The 25,464-nt window shown below is 47.7% G+C and overlaps 1 protein-coding gene across 7 annotated transcripts in view; it reads right to left on the bottom strand.

The window, feature by feature from the left end:
* Positions 1 to 25,464, bottom strand: part of WWC3 (WWC family member 3) — a 122,371-nt gene that overhangs the window by 24,769 nt on the left and 72,138 nt on the right. For all 7 annotated transcript variants that reach the window (XM_012531488.3, XM_033420214.2, XM_033420217.2 and 4 more), the window contains 5 exons: positions 22,914 to 23,060; positions 19,188 to 19,261; positions 6,760 to 7,002; positions 3,820 to 3,909; positions 2,432 to 2,997 (listed from right to left, as the gene is read on the bottom strand). In XM_012531488.3, coding sequence (XP_012386942.2) covers positions 2,432 to 2,997; positions 3,820 to 3,909; positions 6,760 to 7,002; positions 19,188 to 19,261; positions 22,914 to 23,060 — 1,120 coding nt within the window. The remainder of the gene's footprint in view (positions 1 to 2,431; positions 2,998 to 3,819; positions 3,910 to 6,759; positions 7,003 to 19,187; positions 19,262 to 22,913; positions 23,061 to 25,464) is intronic.

The raw sequence follows: 25,464 nt of genomic DNA, 5'->3' as shown, positions 1-25,464 counted from the left end.
AGCTGCTCACCCAACCCAGCCCTGCGAGAGCACCTACCAAGACCCATTCACTAAGTCAAGTACCTCTAGTTTGTATTCTACCCAGAGTGTCATATATGAACGCACCACGGGGTGGAAGTATCTGACCACACCATAAGCAAAGACCTCCCAGTCTAAGCTTGAAGCACTATAACATCCACCACAAAGTAGAAAAGAAAAATAAAGAAATCAGGATCAGAAATTAAGTCAGCTCTTCCCCTTCCCACCCAGTCTTTCCCCTGGACCAAAAGCGGTGCTGGACCTTGTGTGGATTTCCTGCATAAGTAGACAGACACTCTTGTATCTCAGCCTTTAAAGAAAAGTTGGTACGGGGGGCTGGACACTGAGAAGAGGAAGCTCAAGCAACAGATGCACGATTCAGTCCTTATTTTGTATTTTCTTTTTTGAATAAACATGGAGCACTGAACCTGTGATTGCAACAAAGAACAAAGCGAATAAAGTTCCCCTGTACATGTGAATTACAGAAATAACGTATCTGGGGATATGAAAGGTGTGTTTGCAAACGCAGAGGGGGAGACACCAAAATAACAGAGATGCCAAAAAGGCTCGGGGCTGCCGCAGAACATAATGGATCTCTGGTTAAACACGTAAAGGCTACAAGAGACTATTATCTTACATATATATAATAACCCGCGTGGGTATACATAAAAAAACCCGACAGGTAACAGAATGGTGGTGAATGGAAGAGCCCATAAAGATCACCTCATTCAAGGGCACAGAAGCCGAGACTCAGCTCCATCTAAGGTTGCGCTCAAGGTCGCACAGCTAGTGAGTCAACAGGGCAGGGAACAGAATCTGGGTATAAGCTGCTAGTTCGAAGCCATTTCTGCTACATCACCCTGGTTTTGTATTCAGGTTTTATTTCCACCTTTTGCTGCTGACTGCTTAACAGTACATGACCAGGGTTTCTCAGCCTCGGCACTCTTGACATCTTGGCTGGATCATTCCAGCCAAGATGGGGACCATGTTGTGCGCTGTAGAATGTTGAGCACTGCCCCTGGTCTCCACCTACCAGATGCCAGTAGCACCTCACCAGCCCCACAGTGTGACAATGTCTGAAAATGTCTGAAAATGTCTGCCAAGTATCTCCAGGGGTCAAAAACACCCCTCGTTGAGATCCACTATGCTATACAAATTATCTAGTGTTAGCCTAAATGGAATGTCTAAAAACAGTTTTGCTGTGCAAATAAAAATTAAGTGGGCTGAACTTCAGGAATGAGAGGCCTGTTCTGATCTTCTCTTAAAATTCAGGAAGTTAAAGTCGCTAGAGGTTGGCTCACAAAAGCACTCGGGGTGAAGATAAGGAGGGTGGAGCCCAGACTCTGCTTTGTGCACCAGCCATCAGCCAGAATACCCCCCACAACAGCAGTCTGGCTTTCCATGTGGGCTACAAGCTGACAGACGCTGGCACCCAGCAGAAGCTGAATTAACACCAACTGGACAGACGAAATTCTCATGGCTACATGTTTCTGGATTTCAAGAGCAGCGGAGAAATCGATTCGGTAGAAAGGACTGATATTTTCACTCCCTCCGTGACAGAATTATGTCCTTGAAAAGTACAAGGACAGGGCTTCCCTGGTGGCACAGTAGTTAAGAATCCGCCTGCCAATGCAGGGGACACGGGTTCGAGCCCTGGTCCCGGAAGATCCCACATGCCGCGGAGCAACTAAGCCCGTGTGCCACAACTACTGAGCCTGCGCTCTAGAGCCCGCGAGCCACAGCTACTGAGCCCGTGTGCTACAACTACTGAAGCCCGCACACCTAGAGCCCGTGCTCTGCAACAAGAGAAGCCACCGCAATGAGAAGCCCGCACGCCGCAATGAAGAGTAGCCCCTGCTCGCCGCAACTAGAGAAAACCCGCGCGCAGCAACGAAGACCCAACGCAGCCAAAAATAAATTAAAAAAAAAAAAGTACAAGGACAAAGGATGAAGAGATGAAGTCACAGGGCCAACGGAAGTAGAGATTTCTGCCGGGCCACGGCCAGACAGCACTCCCAAGGCTGGTCTGAGGCGGGCACACACACAACGTTGTATCTGGGCACACGCCCTGGAGAGTTAAGGCCCGCGTACTTCTTTATCAGCCTCCGAATGTGGAGGAACTGTCTCATTTTCGACAATTAAGTATATTCTGAAAACAAGCCAAATGCCTGGGAAAGACTACTTTGCCAGTTTCCATGACATTTCAAGGACCCAGGGCCAAAGCACGCAAAACGAGCGAGCGAGCAAGCGAGCGGGCGCACGGGCCTCCTCTTGCCCTGGAGGGTCCTAAGCTGAGGGCTCACTAGGCCACAGCAGAGCCAGCTGGCTTCTATGCGGATGCACGGCTTCCTCCCTGAACTCGAGACCTTTCCTCCCCCGCCCCGGGGCACCCACCGGACCCATCAGTACGTACTTGCAGCCGTGGGAGCGGCAGCCGCTTGGGGTCCTCGCTCACGAGGTCCTTCCCCGTCCCCGGGACACCCATGCGGCGGCAAGGACGCCGCGCCCGGCGTGTCTTCGTCCCCCACTGCGGAGGCCTGAGCTCGCAGCCTGTCCAGGGCACCCACGCCCGCCACCTCGAAGGCGTCCCCGAGCTGCGCCAGGGGCGAGTCTCGCGAGGCCGGGAGGAAGGGCGTGTCCAAGGGCGAGCTGGGCGGGGACAGCGAGGACAGCGAGGAGCGCGAGGACAGGGACGCCAGGGACTGCGGCGTGTCCAGGGAGCGCCTCTGTTTGTGGAGGCCCGCGGGGCCCGGGGCGTCCGCCAAGGGGGCGTCCCGGCCCAGGGAGTCGAATGGGACGAGGTCGAAGCGCAGGAGCGGGCCGCCCTCGGCGTCGGGCTTCTCGTACTGCGGGAGGCCGTAGATGTCGGTGAAGCTGACGGAGCTCAGGGAGCCCCGGCTGGAGGCCAGCGAGCCCCGGCTGGAGGCCAGGGAGCCGCGGCTGCTCCCCGAGGAGATGGTCAGGGTGCTGGCGGACAGGCTGAAACGAGAAGAGCAGCCTGGAGCCCGCGGCTGGAGCCTGCCCGTCCCCACCGGGAGCCACGCCTCCGGTCTGCTCCAGAGGAGCAAAACTCTGCCTCGGGCCCATTCACCCCGGCGCCTCTTCAACACCTCTGAGCACCTGTGAGCGTTTTAAGACACCCCCCCCCCACCCCCGCCCCTTCGTAAATATTTCCTTTGTTTCTTTGAATGTCAGTCGAGAGCAGTAGTTAACGTCAAGGGCTCTTGCTCGAGTTCAAGTTCCAGCTCACACTCAAGACTAGCTGAATGCATTTGATTTGGTCAAGGGCTTTGCCCTTTCCCAGCCTCCCACCTTCTCACCCTGCGCTGGGATGATAGCGGTTCCTGCCTCAAGGCGCTGTGAGGGGGAGAACTGAGAAAGTAATACACAGAAAGCCCTTAACACTACACTTCACGATACGGTAAGTGCTTGAAAACTGGAGCTCTTACTGAGCATCCAAATCGGATTGTAAAGATATTCATGCCTAATTAAAATGAATATCTTAAAAGGAAATAATTAAACGCGTATGTGTGCATCTATGTAGATGGACATATACAGTCCTGATGCTGTGAGTGACAAAATCCTTCGATAAATGATTCATTATTCTCAAGTCACTCTTGGTTCTCCTCGTATTCCTTGGATCATATATGAGTAGCTCCTCTTAAAAATATCGTGTATCCACACTTTCCTGTCCAGTGTTTACAACCACTGCAGGTTCCAAGTTCTAGGAGAGAAAACCAAGCCAAAGGGAACTGTGAAGTTCACGGCCACGTCGTTATAAGATGATAACAAGTTACCCACCTTTGTAACTGGGACTGGAGATAGGACGTTAGACGGGTAGCTTCTTCCAGCTGCATCAGGAGACAGTTTCTTTTTTCCTGAAGTAGAATCCTGTAGGTACGAAAAGAGTCCACTGGTGAATTTCAAAGACGCCAAGTATATTTTCCTAACAAGAAATTCAACTGTAAATTCCCCCAAACTGATTGAGGTGTCAATGACTAAATTCTAAAAAAGCACATCCAAGATCATAAACACCAAGATAACAGACTGTTTTTGTCTTGCTTAAAAATGTCCCACTGGCTGCCTGAACAGTGCCTGATACACTGTAGAAGTTCAGCACATGGGTGGATAGGCGGATGAATGCATGGGTGGGTGGATGGATGGATGCATGCATGCGTGGATGGATGGGTGGAAAGACGGATGGATAAATCAATGGGTGGGTGGCTGGATGGACTGACGGATGCAGGGGTGGGAGGAGGGACGGGCAGACGGATAGGTGAACAGGTGGATTGGATGGACAGATAGCAGACAGGCAGATGGGCATACGGATGGGTGGCTGAGGTGTGTGGGAGGATGGGTGTGGGTGGATGAACAGATGGATGGGAGACTAGACTAGAATATGGATACAAATGTACAGCATGCAGTAATCTACTGGAATTCCTTGGAACAAATCAGGTTCCCTCATGCTAAGCCCCCTTCCAGGCAAAACTACGTGCAGTTCTCAAATCTACAGAATTAAAAGATTAAACACAAATAAAATAAAAAAACAACTGCCACAGTGTTGGAGGTAGTTTTCTAACTACTTTTTTCAACTTTATTATTTTCTAAAATGAAATTTTTTCCCACAGCGCTACGCCCACTGCCTAGAATAGAGCCCAACATGGATAGGCACTCGACAAATAGTTATTAAGTGAATGTACAAATGAATATGTTCACTCCTAGAACAAAACAGTTCTCGCTTACAATTCAAAATGATGGCAGTTCACCATATGGCCAAGTAGGCGCCCTACAAAACAACTGCTCTTTCCTTTGAAAGAGGAAAAAACTTACATCCCCCCAATCCCCAGCAATACTCACTAATCTGGCTCAAACTTTCCATCTGACAATGATGCCACTGAAACCAAGACGGGCAAAGACTGGGCCTGGCCAAACAGCTGGCACACGTCAGCCCTGAGACGCGTACCTCCATACCTTTCTGCCTGGCTCCCTCCTCCCAGACCGGGTCTCTTCTAACGCCCTCAGCCTGATCCCAGGGAAAGCCCCCTGCCTCTGGGCCCCAGGCGGCAGGGAGAAACGGGCCCGCATCCGCTAGGCCCAGAACGTCACCGCCAAGGGAACACTCACGGGGCACTTGGCCCCATCACCTGGCCGGAAAGGTGCTTATTAGCACCTGTGCACGGCCCTCCTTGCCCAAGGCTGTGTAGTGCCAGATTCAGGAGACACCTGGGGCCAATTCAGTCCCAGCTGAGGGCCCTGCGCCCCAGGATGCAGCTCCCAGGCTGGTTCCACAAGAGACCCCGTCAGGTGAACGAGCTTGGGTGACCCAGGCCCTGAACCCAGGCATCAGGGTAAAACCAGTTCTGTGGGGTTCCATGGATTTGTGCCCTGGGACCACAGCACTCCTGCACTCTGGATTTCCACATGGTGAGGGCAGAAACACTCAAGGGTACATGGGTGTGGGGTCCTGGTACATGTGGTGGACATGTGGTGTTCGTGGGACTGAATCCTCGCCCCTTAAGAGAAAACCAACCAGAACTCCCAGGCCCTCTGACCTGAAACATACACAAGAGAACAGCATGGGGAGAACGGAAGGTGATGTTAAGCTGAAACGATACAAAAGCACAAGAGCACAGATGAAACTTCCATTTCATAGTCCCGTTGCTCTGGGTTTATTTTGAGCGAGGTGACAAGGGCACGCCACCACGTCAGGCAAACTAACATGCTCTCTGCCCATTCCTATGCACTGGACTCCCCAATCACCATTGCTTCCCTCCAGCGCTGACATTAGCCCCTCAGGACACAACGCAGACCTGTCTATCAATTAACAACGAATATCCAAGCAGAGACAACCCCCAGCAAAAACAGAGGACAGTCCTAACATTCGATGAAATAATCGTTATAAGGGCATCTGTACTGACCAAATAATTCAGGTGACTATTAAACTCTACCTAGAGAATGCTCACAGAGATACAGCTTATGATCCTGGTAATACAGTGAATTTTAAGGAGCCAGTATGTTATCAAATGGGCGGTGGGCTCTCCAAAGCTCAGCAAATATCCCCAAACTTCTGACAGCTGTGCAACGTGGAAAGCAGACCCAGCCTTCCACGCAATCCGTGATCACACACAGCAAACGCAAACCAGGAGACAGGGCACACAATGAAAGGGCGAGCAACAGAGGACAAAGGACTCTGTGCTGGCTTCACGTGTCCCACTCTGGGAAAGAGCCCCAAGACCAACTGAAGAGATGCACGTTCAGAAAGACACGCGAGAGAGCGGAGACTTCCTGCTGCCAAAAGGGCAGGCTTTGCTGGCGAGAAATCAAAGTGGGAGATTAAGAGGTAGACTGCGGAAACGGAGATGCTGCTGATGTCAGGAACGAGGTTCCTCCGTGGTCACGGAGCCGACCACCACCTGCCTCCGGCCCCCTGTTGGCTGGAGACCCGACACCTGTCCTGGGCGCTGTCCTGGAAACACAGGGGCCGGGTGCACCCGGTACCTGCAGCGGGAGTGGGCGGGGTCTAAGTGGTGGGTTCCCCGGTCTTCCTTACTCTATCCGGTTCTCGACCACCTCCCACTTGTAATAGGGACCAGGAGCCTCCGAGCCCTGGGCACCCCCTGCGGACGGCAGGCACCGGCTCCCTCCACCTTCCGCCAGGCCGTAGCTGCCTGAGTAACAAGGCTTCGGCTTTGCCAGCTGCCCCTCCGCCGGAAGCCAGCCCCGCCAGCCCAGCCAGCCCACCTTTCCGTGGCACCCTGCACGGATGTGGCCCGGGAGCACTGGATCTCCTCCTCCAGGCGCCGCCGCTCCTCCTCCAGCCGGGCCACGTCCTCTGCCGGCCTCCTCTGCTGGATGATGAGCTGCAGCTCCTGAAGCAGGGCCTCCTTCTCCTTGATGAGCTGCAGCCGGTCCCTGTCGGCCTCGGCCATGCCCGGCCAGGACTCGCTCTCAAACTGGGCCAGCTGCCTCTGGATACTTGAGACTCTGCGAGACAGGGACACAGAAAAATCCATGAGCTTCATGAAAAAACATCGTCTTCACACATCCTCAGCACCATCACACGGATTCTAGAAACTCAGTCCGATAAATATGGGAATGATTGCACTGAGTAAAACCTCACACGACAAAAATAAAGGATCTGGAAATGAGGTGTAACAAAAATGATGTGTAAGTCCTTTGCGACATATGCCCCAGCCTATGAGATTCAGGATGACAGTAACCATATCATGTTTGTTTCAAAGAACTGACCAAAAGGCTGGCAGACCCCAACTCGCCCACGTGCACGGTGCTGTTTCCTCTGTGTACTGTTCTGGAGCGGGATGGAGCCGGCTCATTTCTCTCTGTGCCCCTCCCTCTGCAGTAGCTAAACACCGTGCTGCACACATGAGAGATGCTTCTGGCCTCCTGCCTTCTCTGCCATGCCTAACTGCTGAGCCCGCCTTAAGAAAATCCCAGGAGAGAAATGCGCCCATCACAGGATTCTGTATCGTGCCAGAGGCCTTGACCACGCATGAAATTCAAAACGCCTGGCAGAGGGCAGATACTCAACAAAAGCTACATGCATGAAACGGAGAATAAACACGCCAGCAAGGATATGAAAGAATGGGACTCAGCCCTGGTGAGAGTGGATGTGGTGTGGGGTAATCTGGGTGGATACAAACCGGTCAGCTGCACTGTGTCAGCACGACCATCCTCAAGGTGTAAAACTATGGCTCTCGTCACTCCCCATGTGCCTAAGTGTCCGCGTGCCCGCTTGGCAGACAGACTGGTGTCCTGAGGTGGTGCTGAATGCAGAGTAAGTGAAAGAGATGTGACTTGTGTTTTCAGAGCATCCTTTCATACCAGGAGTAGAATGTTTTAAGCCCTTTAAGTTTACATATGGCTAAGGATGAGGGCTATTTCCGGGCAGAAACAAGGAACTCCAGACCTGACCAGAACCCAGCGCTGTGGAGGACAGAGATTGGCACACGGGCCCAAAACCAAAATCCAAAGACTTCTCTGAGGTGACAGAGAGCTGTGAGGACAGCTAAGTGGCAGGTGCACATAGCCCTCTAGCCTCTAAGGCAGCGGTTCTCAAAGTGGGGTCCCTGACTGGCAGCCTCAGCATCACCTAGGAGCTTGTTACAAATGCAAACCTCAGGCCCCACCCCAGACCTGCTGAATGCCACACTCTGTGGATTGGGGTTGGGCAACCTGGGTTTTGACAAGCCCTCTAGGAGTTTTTGATGCTTGTTTGACACCCTCTGCTTTCAGGCAGCCCAGCCTGGTCTGGAGGATGCTAATTGGCCTTGGAGCTCTTAGAGGCTTGCATTAGGCACGGATGGGACTATCCTCACTAAAACAGGAATGGCAAGAGTGCTTCTGAGACTGCACTGTCCCGTGCCCAGGGCACATGTCACTGATCAAAGCTGGCATCCTTCCTGCTGGGTCCAGACTTCAGAATCCTCCTCAACACTGTGCTTCCTGCAGATAATGCCAGTCAGCTGGCATTGGTCCACGTGTTAAGGGCTGTCGGCCATCCCTGCACCAATCCACGCTCTTCCTGAACTAGACATAAGCACGGGACTAGTCAGCCTGGCTGCAGGACTGGGCAAGACTCCTTCTTCAAGTACCAAACCAATCGGATAACCCACAGGCATGAAGAGGAAAGAATATACAAGTTATAGTTTAAATGCACACATTTTACTCAAGCCCAGCTCCCCAAGAAGGTAAAGAAAATAGCTGAATGTCAGTAGCTTTATTAGGCAAGTTCTTTTCTAACTTAAAACTAATTTTCTGAAAATGTGTTGGAAAATGGTGCCAAATCATGTCACTGAAAAAACTAATGACAGATGCAGCTGAACAGGGTTAGGAATCCAACTGGGCTTAGGCATCCACCTCTGTCTAATTAGTGTAATTAAAATTTATGGCAGGCATATAACTGAAGCCCAAGGAAACACTCCAAGCAGACTCATAAATTAGCGCCAAATCAGACATCAGACCCAATGAAATTTCTGGAACATTCTACAGTAGATCAAGCCAAGTCAAAGGTAAGGAATAAATATAAAAGAGATGTACAGTGAGCAAATGCACTGGGTCCTCATAATTTTTCATTTCAATGTATCTGATCCGCAGGAAAGCCTATCTGAGCACAAGTAAAGTTAGCAGCATTACCTGGTAATATATACTAATAATTCTCGTACTACAGGCAGACATATTTTTCAAAGCACTCCTTTTGAGTTTTCTGAAGTTTACATGTAAGGAAATCAAGATTCCATTTGAGTTGGCCAGCTCCAGGTTAGCTGCCATTTCACAGGGATTCAAGTTGCTGAGGGTGGCTGGAGATCCAGTCCTAGATAATCCTATTCTTTCCAGTAATCTCAAGTAATATCAGAAAAAAGAATAAGGAAAAAACTGAATTATGAGAGGGAGGAGAAGCAAAGGGCAAATTTCAAAAGGTCTGCCCACTGTGCGCATAAAAGAAATAGTACAGTGGCCAGAATTAAACAGTGTACTGTAACTTTCCAGAGCTCACAAGAAAAGTATGTCAGGACACATGGTGAGGGATGACTTCTACAGCAGAGACAACCTGGATGAAGCTGACTTCATGTAACCCATCTGGAAAAGTTGTTTGGGCTGTACTGAGTACTAGGCAAGCACACTGTGCTTAAGAACAGTGCTCTTTTAATAATTAAATTTTACAACAACGTGAATGACTGCATACTCATCTCAGAGGTACCTAAGAATCTAGAAGGATACTGGCATATATTGGAAAGTGCAGTTTCTTTCTCTAGATCCACACTCCGGAGGCAGACATTTGGGTCATGCTCTCAGCCAGGTTGAGAGAAGCACGTGTCTGTCTGTCTGTCTATCTGTACTGGGAGCCAAAAGCTCTAAAAGGATTCCTTCAGCGGTTCCTAGTACGGTTGCCAAGGAACAGATGGGATGGCTTTACCTTTGAAACAATAAGCCCTGTCTACCGTGCTGCTGGCTGGGAAACGAGCCACCTGCAAGGCGGACCCTTCGTGTGTTAGGGTTACTGGAGGGAACAGACCTTCCGTCTCAGACCACATACAGATGTACAGTTACGATGTCCCTTCCTTCTACACCCACGCCCAACAGCTGATGCATAGTACAAGTTGGAACCCCACTCCTGCAAGCGCCATCAGTCCAATTCTGGGTAATACAGGAAAAACCATTTCCAGAAAGGCTGTCTTCTGAAATACCTTTTCAGGAAAATTAAATACATGGAAACAAAGCAAGGTCACGATTACAGTTTGTAAAAATAAAATAATCTTTTCCAAGTTCTTTTTTTTTTGGCCATGCTGCACGGCTTGCGGGATCTTAGTTCCCTGACCACGGACCGAGCCCAGGGCCACGGCAGTGAGAGCGGCAAGTCATAACCACTGGATGCTTAAGAGATGGACCGCCAGGGAACTCCCCAAGTTCATTTATAAAGAGAACCGAGATCAATTACTCAGCCATTAAAAGGAATGAAATTGGGTCATTTGTAGAGATGTGGATGGATCTAGAGTCTGTCATACAGAGTGAAGTAAGCCAAAAAGAGAAAAAGAAATATTGTATATTAACACATATATGTGGAATCTAGAAAAATGGTACAGATGTAACTATCTGTAGGGCAGAAATAGAGACGTAGACGTAGAGAATAGACATGTGCACACAGTGGGAGAAGGGGAGGGTGGCACGAATTGGGAGATTAGGTTTGGCATAAATACACTACCATGTGTAAAATATAGCTAGTGGGAACCTGCTGTATAGCGCAGGGAGCTCAGCTCGGTGCTCTGTGACGACCTAGATGGGTGGGATTGGTGGGAGTGGGAGGGAGGTCCAAGAGGGAGGGGATATAGGTATCCATATAGCTGATTCACTTCACTGTACAGCAGAAACTAACACAACATTGTAAAGCAATTTTACTCCAATTAAAAGAAAAAAAAAGTAAATAAATTTTAAAAAATAATAAAGAGAACCGAGATCAATTTAAAACTGGCAAGGGTTTTTTTTTTTCCCTGCGAGTCAGCTGTATTCTTTACTGATTCTTATTTTTGATAGGTAATCCCTTTTATGGCCTATATACATACATACATATATATATATATATATATATATATATATATATATATATATATATATATATCCTCTCACAAATGTCTTTAAAGGCTTTAAAACACCTGTCCCTGTGCTCAGGATAGTGAAGAAATGAAAGCAAGTCCTCAATCAAGCATTTTGGTCTCATATTTATTGTGTGATTTCTAAATTCCATCCCCCTGAACAGGCCTAATGTAGACAGAAGCCAAATATGAATCATTTTTCCCTTACTATTTTTGCCCAAACACCTTTTCTTTTGCAACCCAGGCACCATTAAACCACGAATGGAAACCTGCATTTATGCCACAGAAACTGCTTGGACCCTTACAGTTCACATGGAAATCTTAGATATGACTTCTTTTTCGAAGAAGAAAATGCACTTTTAATATTACACAGTTTTGAGGCATATTTTACATATCCAGAGTAACCCCCAGGTATTTGAATTTATACCTAAATTCTGTGACCTACAATATAAATTCGCATGTTCCTAAAATACTGCTGCTTTCTGGAATAGAAATGGAACTCCAGGCAAGCCATGGCCCTGACTGGTCGTGATGGGACGTGGTGGATCCCAATGCCATGTTCCAGGACATGGTCCCAGCTTGGAACCTCGTGCCTTCAGATGTCAATTACAGCTACAGATTTGATACCTTTATGTTTCCTCTCCTTAGTTTTCTTTTTTGCAAATATCCATTCAAATGAAAAGCAAAAGTTCAACAAAGTCTCAGCTGAGGTCTGAGTCAGATGGATGGTGAAATCACTTCAGCTCACCGAACTAAATATCAATAAACCAGTGTCCATTCGGCTCAACTCTTTATCCTACACTGGAGATTCACGGAGTCTGAATCTAGAAGTGTGGCATAAGAAGGGCCTACGAATACCCCAACATCCCTCCCTGCCCTCACATCTTGTCCCCTCTGAACGAACAGATCTTCAGAGAGTGAGTTCTTTAAGTGAAAAGCAGATCGTCTCCAGGCTTCTTTCTCTTGGCCTGAATGGAGAAGGTGCGTTCATTTGTTTCTCACAGCCGTGCCCCAAACCCAAACACACAGTCATTAGAGAAATGAAGGGAAAATCCAACGGACTGATCAAATTCAGCTGGAACCCTAATACTACACCAGCGACAACTGAGGAACAGCAGGGCCCGTCCTGGCAACAAACACTGAGACACGGAGAAACCGGACGGGCCTAATGTTTTGTTCCTATCAGGACCGCGAGTGTTTCTATGGAAACAGCTAGTTTGTGCACTGTACAGTTCCACTTTCTGGAACAAGTGCTCTTAGGTTAAAAATAAGGAGCCAGGCTTCCCTGGTGGCGCAGTGGTTGACAGTCCGCCTACCGATGCAGGGGACACGGGTTCGTGCCCCGGTCCGGGAGGATCCCACATGCCGCAGAGCGGCTGGGCCCGTGAGCCATGGCCGCTGAGCCTGCGCGTCCGGAGCCTGTGCTCCACAGCGGGAGAGGCCACAACAGTGAGAGGCCCGCGTACCGCAAAATAAATAAATAAATAAACTAAAAATAAGGAGCCATCTGAGTCATCAGGATTGCTTCAAGAACACTAGCTCCTCCAAACTGGCTTTGAAAAATTCTCAAATTTTTAACCAATAATGTGAAAATATTCCTATCATAAGGTCTGCCTTGGGAATCCAAAGCCATGTTCCTAAAGGGAAAGGAATAAGCAGTTGTTTGGGTACATTTCACATGACCTAGAGTTGAAAACACAAAACTAGTCACCATGATAGTGGCGGTCTGGTCTAGAGAATTCTCTAGAAATCACACCACTGCTTGGAATTGTAAGTTCCACTTCCATAAACTTCCTTTAAATCTGAATGTACGTGAAACCCTCATTGTCCAGAACATTTACTGCATTTTGACGATTTCCCAACTCTGAGAAACAATCTCGAATCTAGATATACAAGGAAATACATAAGTGCGTCAACTTCTCTCCACTTAGAAGTGGCAAAGCCCAGGAGCTTTTGCAGAGGGTAGGAAAGCTAAACTTCGCAGGATGGAATGATTTCAGAAATGGGAGCTGGGAGATTGACATCTAAGGGTGGGGCAGCAGAAGGAAAAGACAGAACACTGAACGTGGCACTAAAATAATGAAAGCCTTGGAGTGGGAGAGAAGGGAAGGATGCGTTTTTCTGCGCTAACACTGCCATTAGAAGTGATGCCTTCTCTTCCACGCACTGGTGGGTGAACGGGGGGGGCCTGATGCCTTCCTGTATGTGGGACACCCTTCTCCAATGATGCTTGTCATGGAGGTGGCCACGTGGAGAGTCCCTGGACAGAAACTCAAAGCCACTGTGCTCTGACTGTGGTCCTCATTACTCAGGTTTTGGAACATTAACGTTGGTTCTAGATTTAGTTCTTGGCAAAGACCTGCTTGCTGTTGCTCCCTTCCCAAGTCTACGCTGTTCTAATCATGCGTCTCATTTAGAGGCAATCTGAAAAAACACACAGAAAAGGCAACTGGAATAAAATCCCTGACCTGGTGCTGGGTGGCTATGTTCCTGACACCTGATGACCATGACCCTCCCTAACTGTCACATGTATACCAGGAGCGGGGATCATAGGGTTGTCCTGACCACACTACAAGGGGTATTGAGTCTAGCGTCTTGCAAGATGTGGCTGGCACTTGTAGGACCACAGCTGAGTAGGTTACAAGTCGGGAACTCACTCACCTTCCAGTCAAGCCTTAACTGTAAGCAATTTCAGTGACTGGAGGCCAAATATGATTACCCCACGGGGACTGGAGCCAGGCACTGCCACCACATCAGGGGACCAGATCCAGACTGCCAAACACAGGGTGCTGTAATCAACGACTTGGCAACAACAAGAACGCTTCAAGGATGTTTGTTGTTGTTGTTGTTGTTGTTGTTGTTTGGGTTTTTTTGCGGTACATGGGGCTCTCACTGTTGTGGCCTCTCCCGTTGCGGAGCACAGGCTCTGGACGCGCAGGCTCAGCGGCCATGGCTCACGGGCCTAGCCGCTCCGCGGCATGTGGGATCCTCCCGGACTGGGGCACGAACCCGTGTCCCCTGCATCGGCAGGCGGACTCTCAACCACTGCGCCACCAGGGAAGCCCCTTCAAGGATGTTTTTAAGCAGGAGAAGGTACAATGAAAGCACCGAACTGATTATCAAAAATTGAGATCCATCTTCTAAGTGGTCGACCATAAAGCGAGCCCCAGAGAACTCTCTCAGGGGCCGTTCTTCCCTGACCCCTAAGAAATTTGCCATTATACAACTTTTCGCCCTGATCCCTGCTCCCCCTGGACTGAGAAAGCCCTTCCTCAACGTATGGGCAGCCGGAATTCCAGCATCCCTCAGGGCCCAGCTCCAATGCCATTTTCTCCAACACCTAAGAACAGGACGCATCACAGGGGGTTCCAAGACCACAAGCCCTTTCCAATGACCATGAAGGCCCAGGAAGTGTAAGTCGAGCTTGGAATGATGATGTATGAGGTGACTGTGCCCTGCCTCCGTCAGATCCCTAAAGACATGCATGTCTAGATGCCCTTTCTCCTCTTAAGTTAAGGGGAAATATCCCATGGCTCACACCAGGACAAGGGCCTTGGGGAAGGGAGCCAGGAACACAGCAGTTGGCCCGGAGCTGACTGGGCCCCAGGACTCTGTCCACTCGCCCACTCGCAGGGGTGAAGGCCAAAGAGCAAGCGTGACCAAAGCAGACCCCGTTTACTCATTCAATAAATATTCACCAGGTACTCAGCTGCTGGAATTATAGCAATGACCTAAATAGACAAAAACCCCTGCCCCTCACGGGCTTCCCATTCTCGCAGGGAAAGACAGACGATAAAAAAGCAAACACATAAGTACAGAACAGGTTGGGTGATTACATTTGCTGGGAGAATCAGGGCGATGGGGGTGGGGATGGGAGTGCAGCTTTATTCAGGATCATCAGAGAAGTGTCTCTGACACAGTGACCAGAAGGAGAGCAGAGGCCACGTGACCATTTGAGGCCAAGCATTCCATTGCAGGCAGAGGAAACAGCGAGGGAGGGCAGAGGGCACTGTATTAGTTTCCTCTTGTTTCTGTAACAAATTACCACAAACGTGGTGGCTTAAAACAACACACACGTGATTACCTTGCAGTTCCAGATGTCAGAAGTCAAAACTGGGCAAGCAGGGCTGGGATCCTCTGGAGGCTTCGGGAAGAAGCCATTTAGCAGCTGTTTCCAAGGGCTGCCCACCTTGGCTCGAGGCCCTGCCACCCTCACATCTCCTTCTCTGCTTCTCCCTCTTATAGGGACCCTTGTGATTACACTGAGCCTCTCTAGATAATCCAGGGTCATCTCCCCATCTCGAGATCTCTAGCTTGAGGCCATGTGCAAAGTTCCTTCTGCCATGGAAGGCACAGAGTCACAGGTTTGGGGATTAGGCCATCTGGGGCAGCATTATTCTGCCAACTCCAAGCACTAAATCAGGAACGCGCCTGGACGGTGTGAGGCCTGGCATGCAGGGGGGCCAACGTGGCTGGACGAGGCTAACGCCCTGAGTCCGTGGAAGACCTGAGCCCTTGATGTCCACACACAGTAGGGATTTCGGAGCAAGATAAGAAGCTCAAGAGTAAGGTTTCTCGAAGGCAAAAAGAAACTCTGGGCCACCACATCTTTGCTGTGGGGACCGTCCGGCGCATTGTGGGTTGTTTAGCAGCGTCCTTGGGCTCCCGCCCGGGATGCCAGCAATACCCTCTCTCCAGTCATGAGAACCAAAAACATCCCCCCGGGGTGGGGGGGGCGGGTGCAAAACCCACCCCCACCCCTTAGTGGATGATGGGATCTAACATGTTTTGAAAGGAGCACTTGTCTGAAAAAAAATTCAGACCTGGCAATTTAACTAACCAAAAGTCACACAAAATTATGCTCAACTGTACCATGAGTGCAAAAGTGCACCATTCTCAACAGGGAAAAAGCACGTGACAAGCGACAGAACATCTATGCCCATCACTCCAGAAAAATTTACAAAGAATCGTGGTATTTAACGATGAGGAGGAGATACAGAAATCAGGGCTCTCAACTGCCATTGGTGGCAGTGTAAAGTGTGTAAGTTACTTTGGAAGACGATTCACTGGTATCTATCCGAACTTTGAATGGACATGTCTTTAGACCCATACGTTTCCTTGCTATGTATCTGTCGAAGGAAACAGCCATCTCTGCAAGGCTGGGGACTATAAACAGATGTGCACCATTTGTGAAAAGGAAAAACTGGAATCATCTAGATGTCCATCCGTAGAGGATGGCTCTAACCATTGTGAAAGCTATGCATCATATACTGTATTTAACTATATTGAGCTTCATTTATTTCAATGTTTAGGTAAAAACTGGAAGGTTTCATAGCAAATCATTAACGGTGAGAGGTAGGATTAGAGAGGAGGATAAGATGGGAGGTCTCCAGTGATTGCATCTTTGACAAAAACAATGTATTCATGTATTATTTATGTGTACACAGATGTACAAGCATATATGTGCATGTTTCTGAACCCTGTGTGTCTAACATATATGTACTGTGTGTGCTCACACACACACACACACCCCAGATACCGCCTGGGGTATCCCCAGGCAGAACCACTGGCACCCTCACATATTTCTGTTAGCTGTGGGGGAGTTTATCTCCCAAACAGGTTAAAGACTATATATATATATATATATATATATATATATTTTTTTTTTTTTTTTTTTTTGGTCGAGCTGCACGGCATGTGGGATGTTAGTTCCCTGACTAGGGACTGAACCCGGGCCCCCTGCATTGGAAGCATGGAGTCTTAACCACTGGACCGCCAGGGAAGTCCCAAAGACCATATGTCTTTATGACATCACATAAACCACAGAATTTCTTTGCAATACCTGGAACAGGGCAGGTGCTGGGCAGAAGTATAATCTCCCAGCCTTGCAGCAGCTTCTGTGCCCACTGCTGCGGGATGTGTGTGAAGCTCCTGGGGTCACCCATACAGATCTGCCCGACTAAGACGGCACAATCCTCCAGCACAGGGCAGGGGCCCTCGGCCTCAGCACCAGTGACGTCTGGACGACTCTCTTTTGGGGGCCGTCCTGTGCGCTGCAGTATGCTGAGCAGCATCCCTGGTCTCTACCCACTAGGTGCCAGGAGCACCCACCCCAGAGCTGTGACAACTAACAACGTCTCTAGACATGGCCAGAAGTCCACCGGGGGCCGGGTGTGAAGTTGGGCCGTCGCACCCCTCCCCCATTCCCCGCCCCACAATTGGGAACCATTGTGCTAGTGGGAAAAGAACAAGGCAGTGCTTGTGTCAGCCAACCCAGGACCCCAGGACGTCTTTACAACGCATCTCTGATTTCTAAATGCGGCCAACGCAGCCCAGAAAGGCGTTTCTGAGAAGCCCCTACTGTCCCACAAAGGTTGAAGCGCTGGGGACAGGACTCTCCTCTGCAGCTGCATCGCATTTCCTAACAAGGTTCTGGTGACCTTGAAATACTCCTTCCATTTAGAAGATACTGATGAAGTGCAGTGTCCTCCCCTGCATAATTTTCTTAAATAATGGACTTTCAGCCCAAATGTATTATTTCGATATTTAAAAAGTTACTCACTCTGTACCGACATCATCTCTGGAAAACAAAGAAATCACTTGCTGTGGTTGGTAAATGTCACAGCAGAACAGTAACGATTATGTCAAGTGTAGCAACCGTCAATTTTCTGTAGTTTAATACAACACAGCAAATTCCGATACCCACACAGTGCAGCAGAAACATGCAGGAAGGAGCCGAGGAATATTGAGGAGAGACAAGAGCGGCTGACAAACGCCAGCCAGCGAGCTCCTGAGAAGGGATGCGTGAGGCCGGGGAAGCAGGCGCCGAGGGAAGCGGTCTGCGTGGAAGTGCAGTGCCCGCCTTGAGCGCATCAAGGACATCATGAAGAGCAAGAGCCGGGAGGACCGGGCAGAGGTGCTTTGGGCAGAGGCCGCAGCACCTCAAGCCGGCCCTTCAGCAGGCAGTCAGATGATCTGCTTCTGTTGCTATTTTTACATTTGCTAAAAAGGTAACAAAGCGGATTTCCAGACATCCCTGAATGATACACCATACTGGGCGGCCCGCCTATTTCGCTTCCAGAACCACGCCCTCCCCCTGCCCGCCCCCTGCGTGACATTCGCTCCTCCTCCCCGCGCCCCCAGACAGCAGTTCATATGTGACTAAAGAAAGGTTTTCGTGAAGCGTTCCATATTTTTTAAGAAGAATAAAAAAAAACAAAACTTTTTGAAAAAGATAGGCTTCACAGCTTTCCGAAGCACATATTTTGAAATAATTTGGTTTTAAGACTCTTTCCAGAAGGCACAAAAGAGAGAAAGTCCCTAAAAAAAGAACATGAAAGCTAGGGCAGGGTCAGAATACTGAACACGGTGCACATGGGGAGAAAGGTGACAGGCTAAAGACACTGTGCCTGCGAGGCCGGCAGCCCACCTGGCAGTGCTGCCCATGAACCCTGGCTGAGACCGGGAGGGAGGGAGGGAGGGAGGGAGGGAAAGACACATTTTGAAAATGCACACACAAGGTCAAGTCCCAATTTTCAGAAGGCGGGTGATGGACAACACAGGTCAACAGAAGCGACTGAGCTTCAATTCTCTCCATCAAAATGATGCAGATTAGGTACCGCTATCACCCGTTGACCTAATCCTTTCTAAACTGTCAACCCAAGATACGTGGCTTTTTCTGTTAACCTATGGAATAAGCAGCCACATATTCAAAAACCAGGTTTGCTTAAGCTGGTCTGAGGGACTGATGCTCAGTCGGAAGGCAGGGAGGGGGTTCTGAACTACCTGAGAGGATAAGGAGAGCCGGAAAAGTCTCTGTTTTTATTAAATCCCGTCTTCATAACTGATTGCAATATTGAGAGTTTCACATTTTAATGCACATGAAATTTTGTCACATGTATTCAGAAGCTACGCATAAATGAAGAACCTTAATTCTGTACTCTATCAGACACTGCTTTCTGATAAGAAGTGGATAAATCACACGCTGGAACTCCGCGAAACCACTTTCCACAGGAGAAAGGAAGTAAGCAGGAGGCAGGATTTGAAAAAGGAGCTTCTTACCTCTTTCTGGCTTCCTCATACTGCCAGTTAAGCCTGACTCGGTCCACGAGCCTTGTTTTATCATCAAAGACGAACTTTGTGGAACAGAAGAAAGAAAGAAAATGGGGGAGACACATTAAAAACATATTTTCAAAATAGAAAATTCACTTAAACTTCCAGCAACAATGAAGAATATTTTAATTCGCCTTCCAATTTCCATTTTGCAAAGGTCTGGAAGGAAACACACCAAATTACAGCCGCCACCTCTGGTCAGTGGAGGTTGCGAGTGGGGCTGGGAACACTTTTGCTGTCCCAACACTGGTGGGTTTTTTTTTTTTAAACCAGTGGAAGTATATTCATCTATTGTGTGATTCCAAGCAACAACAACAAATTAAGTTTTAAAAGAAATAGGGAATTCCTCAAAGTTGATAGAAAAGCAAAAAAAAATCATCCCGCCTAGTGTAGTCTATGCTCTCACTCCTCAATCAACACAAAACAATGGTGTTCTCCTAAAAAGTCACAAGATCCGAAGAAGACGGACTAGCTGTGTGAGGTGTTGGCTACGGGACTCCTTCGACTGCCATGCAGCCCGTTAAAGAATCAAAGGTGAAAGGACGGAAGGAAGGCACGGAAAAGCCTGGGACTGGCCGCCTCGCCTCAGGAGTCAAGAGTTGAAATGAGGAGCTCTGATGCGATCACTAGTTGCACCTAAATATTTTCATACCAATTACACTGAAGCCAACAAATTCCCAAACAAAACAAACAAGACCTGCATGAGAGGCACCTGCAGCTCACCTTGGTTACTTCTTCCTTCATTCCTGGAAATACACGACTCTAGTTTCAATAAATCGGCTCCATCTGTAGATCTGACCTTACTCGGCCATACCTTACGTCCACTACTAAGTCTTTATTTTTTTAAATGACCTTGTGTCGACAAATATTTGGAAATATTCTACTTGTATGACTGGCAATGAATTCACTGATACGAGTTTTGAGACAGGTCAATGGGGAATTTCCTTATATCTTTATCGCCTTGAATGGCAAGAAGAAATGCCTTATACGAGACTATAAGCATTCGCCAATGAGATGTGTCACGATTTTACACATTTCAGAAGCCTCACCCAAGGCCTCTCTCCACAGTGTCCTCAATGTAAATGCATTTAGGCTGCAGCACCGCATCTGCAGAAACTCTCTACACTGGATATGAGCTACTTGTCACCTTGTCACCTTGTTCATTAGAGACCCCTAAAGCCGACTCATCATCAAGACAAATAAATGTCATTTCTTAAACATCTTCTCAATGCTATTTATGAACCTCTAAGCTCTGATTTTGCACTCTTCTGTGAGAATGAAATGGACATTTTAATTAAAAAAAAAAAAGCCTACAGCCAAACGGATCCAACAGGTTCCTGCTTCATGGATCCTACATAGCCCTACAACATGTACCCCAACTGCTAAATTCCAACATTAGGCTTGTACTGCTTACAAATCTGTGCTTGCAAAGCCGTGGGCTCCAAAAGCATGTTTGATTACATTAATGCCCATCCCACAAAACTAACTCAAAGTGATAACTACATGAGGTAGGCAGACGTCTAAAACGGCCCCCAATGGCCTTCACCTCCTGGGATTCATCCCATGTGAAATCCCTCCCCTTTGAGAGTGGGCTAGACCCATGACTTGATTCTAACCAAAAGAATACAACAAAGATGATGGGAAGTCATTTCTGTGATTAGATTACAAAAGACTGTGACTTCCTTCCTGCTGGAGACTCTCTTGGCTTCCACACTGTGACAAAGCAAGCTGCCGTGCTAGAGAGGTCTATATGGTAAGGAACAGAAGCCCTCAGTCCAATAACCTGTGAGAAACTGAATCCTGCCAACAATCATGTAAGCCTGAAAGTGGACCCTTCCCAGTCAAGCCTTCCCATGAGGCTGCAACCCTGGCTGACACCTTGACTGCAGTTTCTTGAGTGCCCCTGAAGCAGAGGACACAGACCAGTTTCCTGATCCACAGTATAAATGTGAGATAATAAAAGTGTGCTGTTTTAAAATGCTAGGTTGGGGATGTTTTGTTATGCAGCAATAGCTAACTAATGCAGTTATAGCCTTTTGATATATTTTTCTATAACATGATGTAGTAGAAAACACAGAGGTTTAGGGATCAGAGACATTGATTCAAACCCAGACCTGCCTCTCCCTGGCTACATGACCTTAGGTAACCTGGCACCTTGACCCCCTCATTTGTCAAAAGAAGATGGAAACCACTACGTAAATTGAGGTAACAGCCATGAAGCTGCCAGGGCCAGCCCCAGTAAACTCATAAACAATGATAATTTACTGCTGAAGTTATTATAGCTGTATAACCAGCCACTCTCCACCTGACATTTTTAGAAAGTCTTAGCTAAATCATTACAGAACCTTCGATCTTACCTGTTGCTCTCAAACTAGTTAAGAGTCTCTAAAAATTCTAATTCTAACCTTATGTTGAGCAGCAATGAATTATTCATGGAATTCAATAAGTATCATACTTTTTTCCTTCTCTCATGCCAAAATCTTTAGGCAAAAATGCCAGACATTTTTGACTTACAGATTCTTCTCTGTTTTAAACCAAGATACCTAGTCAAAAAATGTCCAAGTGTACTTTTGAGAACAATGAGGGGAACACAGCAAATAGGGCAGTTCAGGACATCCAAGACACAGAGGCATTATTTCCTATATTATACTCCCCTGAAAGAGGCACTATTTGTCGACATTTTAAAATATCAGCTAATTATTTAAAATCCAGAGTTTTTTAGTCAATGGTTTTCCTTTCTTTTTGTTTCTTTTTATTTATTTAATTTTAGGAAGGCATTCTGCATTCCATTGATATTTCATCTTTACTTAGTAAGCCCTAAGAAAAAGAAGCCATCCAAACTGTTTTTCCATTTCTAACAAATAAATGTAAACGTCACTCAATGCCATTACAACAGTAGTGTCTTTAAGTATTCACCACCCTGCTTCAAATAATGGTTGCCAATTTTGTTTTTGTGGCTAACTCCAGGCTTTACTAATTATCAAAAGGGGCATTATGAAATTCTTCCAAGTCCCAAACAAAATTAATTTCAATTCAATTCAATTTCCTGACATTCTCTTAGAAGAATAAGAAATAGCATCAAAGTATAAGCCAAGAGTGACACAGCCACAAAGCCTCTGAAAAATCACTGGCCTAAGCCAGAGCTCAGCAAACTATGGCCCGAAGGCCAAATCCGGCCCACCACCTCTTTCTGTAAATAAAGTTTTATTGGAATTTTACTGGAACAAGTCCCATCCACCCATTCACATATGGCCAACGGCTGCTTCTGTACTATGACAACACAGCTGAGCAGCTATGGCAGAGACTGCATGGCCAGCAAAGCCTAAAACACTTATTATCTGGACCTTGGCAGAAAAAGTTAGCTGATCCATGCTCTAAAAAGTCATAGGTCTGCCAAGAAACATCTAGACTCAACTCTCAAAAGGATTCTGCCTTTTCTAAGAATGCGAATCACAAGGATAGAGGTAATAAGCCATTCAATTGCCTCCCAGGCCCCTGAACCTTCAAGATGGCTAGAAGTGGAAAACAATATTCTTTCTTCAAACTTAATGGCACAAAAGCCAAAACGTTTTTGAAGGGAAAGTGGAAAATTTAAAGAAATGGGTGACGGCCACACGAAAGCAGTCCTTTTCTCTCTGGGCACACTCAGTTCCTCCCCCTGCCCAGTGAGCGTACCTCGCCGATGACCTCAGTCTGAGACCCAGCATCGCAGAACTGGTGAGGTAAAGACTCGCCCAGCCTGCCTGCACTGGGAGGGAACTCTTGCAGAGGGTCGGTAAGAGAACAGCTATTCCTGAAGCCATCGGTCAGCTTGGCCAGGCTCTGAAACAGAATGAAACAAGAGACTTGAGCAGCGATGGCGATGCTTCTCTTCCCTTTCACAGCGGTCATTTCCTTCCTGTTCCAGGTCGGCAGCTTCATTACTGGAGAGCAGGCCGGCCCCAACTCCATTCTCACGAGATTCAAAAGAAATGTCGATCAGCACATGCACCTTTCATGAAACTCGTAGTAATTTAAATCAGACGGCAACTGAGTCCTCCTGGCAGCATGTGAATAATATAGAGAACAACTGTGGTACCACTTCTACGGTTTTTTAAACCTTTGTGTTTCCTAAAGAAAAAATAAGCATTCCCTCCAAAAAAGCCAAATTCAAAATAGAGAGTAGAAAGGCAGTTGCCAGGGGCTGGAGGGCTGGGGAAAATGGGGAGATGCTGGTCAAAGGGTACCAAGTCCCAGCTGTAAGGGGAATAAGTCCCCGGATCTCATGAACCTCATGTCCATAGCATGGTGAGTATAGTTAGCAATACTGTAGCGCATGTTTGCAAGTTGCTAAGAGAGTAGATCTTAAAAGTCCTCACCATGTAAAAAGAAAGGTAACCGTGTGACGTGATGGATGTGTTAACTAATTGTGTTAGTTATGTGTTAACTTATTGTGGTAATCATTGTGGTAATCATTTCACAATAGATGTGTATATCAAACCATCACGTACACCTTAAATTTATACAATTTTATTTGTCAAGTGTACCTCAACAGAGCAAAGGGGAGGGGGGAAAGTATTTCCATCCAAAATAGTCTATCAATAAATAAGTCCAACAGAGACGAATGCCGCCTTGAGGTCTTCAGTACCACACAGAAGGTGAAAACAGCTCCCAGACAATATTTACATATTCTTATAACCTGGCTTTTCAGTCACAATGCTACAGGGTCAAAAGTCATCTTATATGGATGTCAGTTTACCAAAAATTAGAGTAAGCATAAATTCTGGTACAGGGAACCCTTTTGGGTAAAAGTTAAAGAGAAATCAGATTTTCTAAGATTTTTAAAAGACCTGTGAAAAGCAACTATACCCCCATAAAAAGAAATCTAAAAAAATAAGAGAAAAACATGAAAAAAAATTTTTTAAATAAAAGACTTGTGAATGCATTCACATTCAGCAGATATTCCTGCAGACACTAGATGCCCACGCGCAGTGTACCCCAGGTAGCTGCCTCGGGATCTAGACAAAGGCGTCTTGGAATGGGCCAAGATTGCTACAGTCATATAACAAAGATGAAACAACTTATTTGATTTTACTAGATGAAGATATTGCCTGTGCGTCTCCCTGGAGCATCTCAGAGAAGATGCTGGGGTCTGAAACTTCTTCCAGAAATTCTATCTCCAGCCTCCGTGGTGGGGAACCCACTCGAGGCAACTGGGTGGCTTGGCCAGCTCTGCACTCTCAGAAAGAACGGGGCAGGGACACCAGCTCCACGTCCCGGGCGAGGCCTCCGTGTCCCTGGGGTGAAGTATCACCTGCTTCACGCCAGGGTTTGGGCTTGGATCACATGGGTGATGTCCGCAGAGCACCTCGCCCAGTGCGGCACACAGAGGCCTCGGCAGACGGCCGCTGTTCTCCTTGCTACCAGGCCTCGGAGAAAATCTAACAACTGACTGTTTACCTCTCATGACCTGGAAATACAGGGCATCTGAAAATACAGATTTCTGGGTCCCAACCCCAGACAGTCTAATCCAGGAGACCTGGGGTAGGGTCTGGTAATCTGCAATTGAACGAGCAGCCTAGGGACACTCCAGCCTCACGCCCTTGACGTTAGGAAGCACTGCCGGGCAAGGCAGTCATGTGCGCACCTGTTGCACTCGGCCTACGAGTCTGAGCTTTGCTCCCATGTCCTTCTGTGTCTTACATGCTACAGAATCGAGACAAATGCCTCCCAGCACCAGGTGCTCACTCGGTGTGCTGAGCCGAAAAGAAAAGCCACAACAGAGAGCATCAGATGCATTCTGGCACCGAGCAGGAGCCCGGCATGGGTATCTGAAAAAACTCAGCTGTTTCTAAAAATAACAGAAACTGCAGGAGTTCAAGGGGCAAAAAAATAACGCAATATAAAGCTACAATGAAAAAAAGTCTGTCCTCAGAATGGAATACTATGCAGCCATATCCAGGAAGGAGGGAACTCTGAGTCCAGAGACGGGAAAAGGTACAGGGCATAACGGTTAGGTGCGGAAGCTACCGCGGGGCAGCAGGCACAGGCCCAGCTTTCTGCGAGGGCAGCTGGCCACGTGTTCACACTTTCAAGTGTCTGGAAGGGTGTACAAGAAGCTAATGAAAGCAGCTACAGGAGGTGAGAGAATGGGGTGACAGCAACTCTTACAACAGACGTTGAATTATTTTGATTATTTAACAATACAAATGTATCACCCATTGTTGTGGCCTTAATTGTGTCCCCC

The sequence above is a fragment of the Orcinus orca genome, chromosome X (genome assembly GCF_937001465.1).
Source record: "Orcinus orca chromosome X, mOrcOrc1.1, whole genome shotgun sequence".
NCBI lineage: Eukaryota > Metazoa > Chordata > Mammalia > Artiodactyla > Delphinidae > Orcinus > Orcinus orca.
The sequence above is the reverse complement of the archived record's forward strand: the minus strand, read 5'-3'. Positions and strand labels throughout refer to the sequence as shown.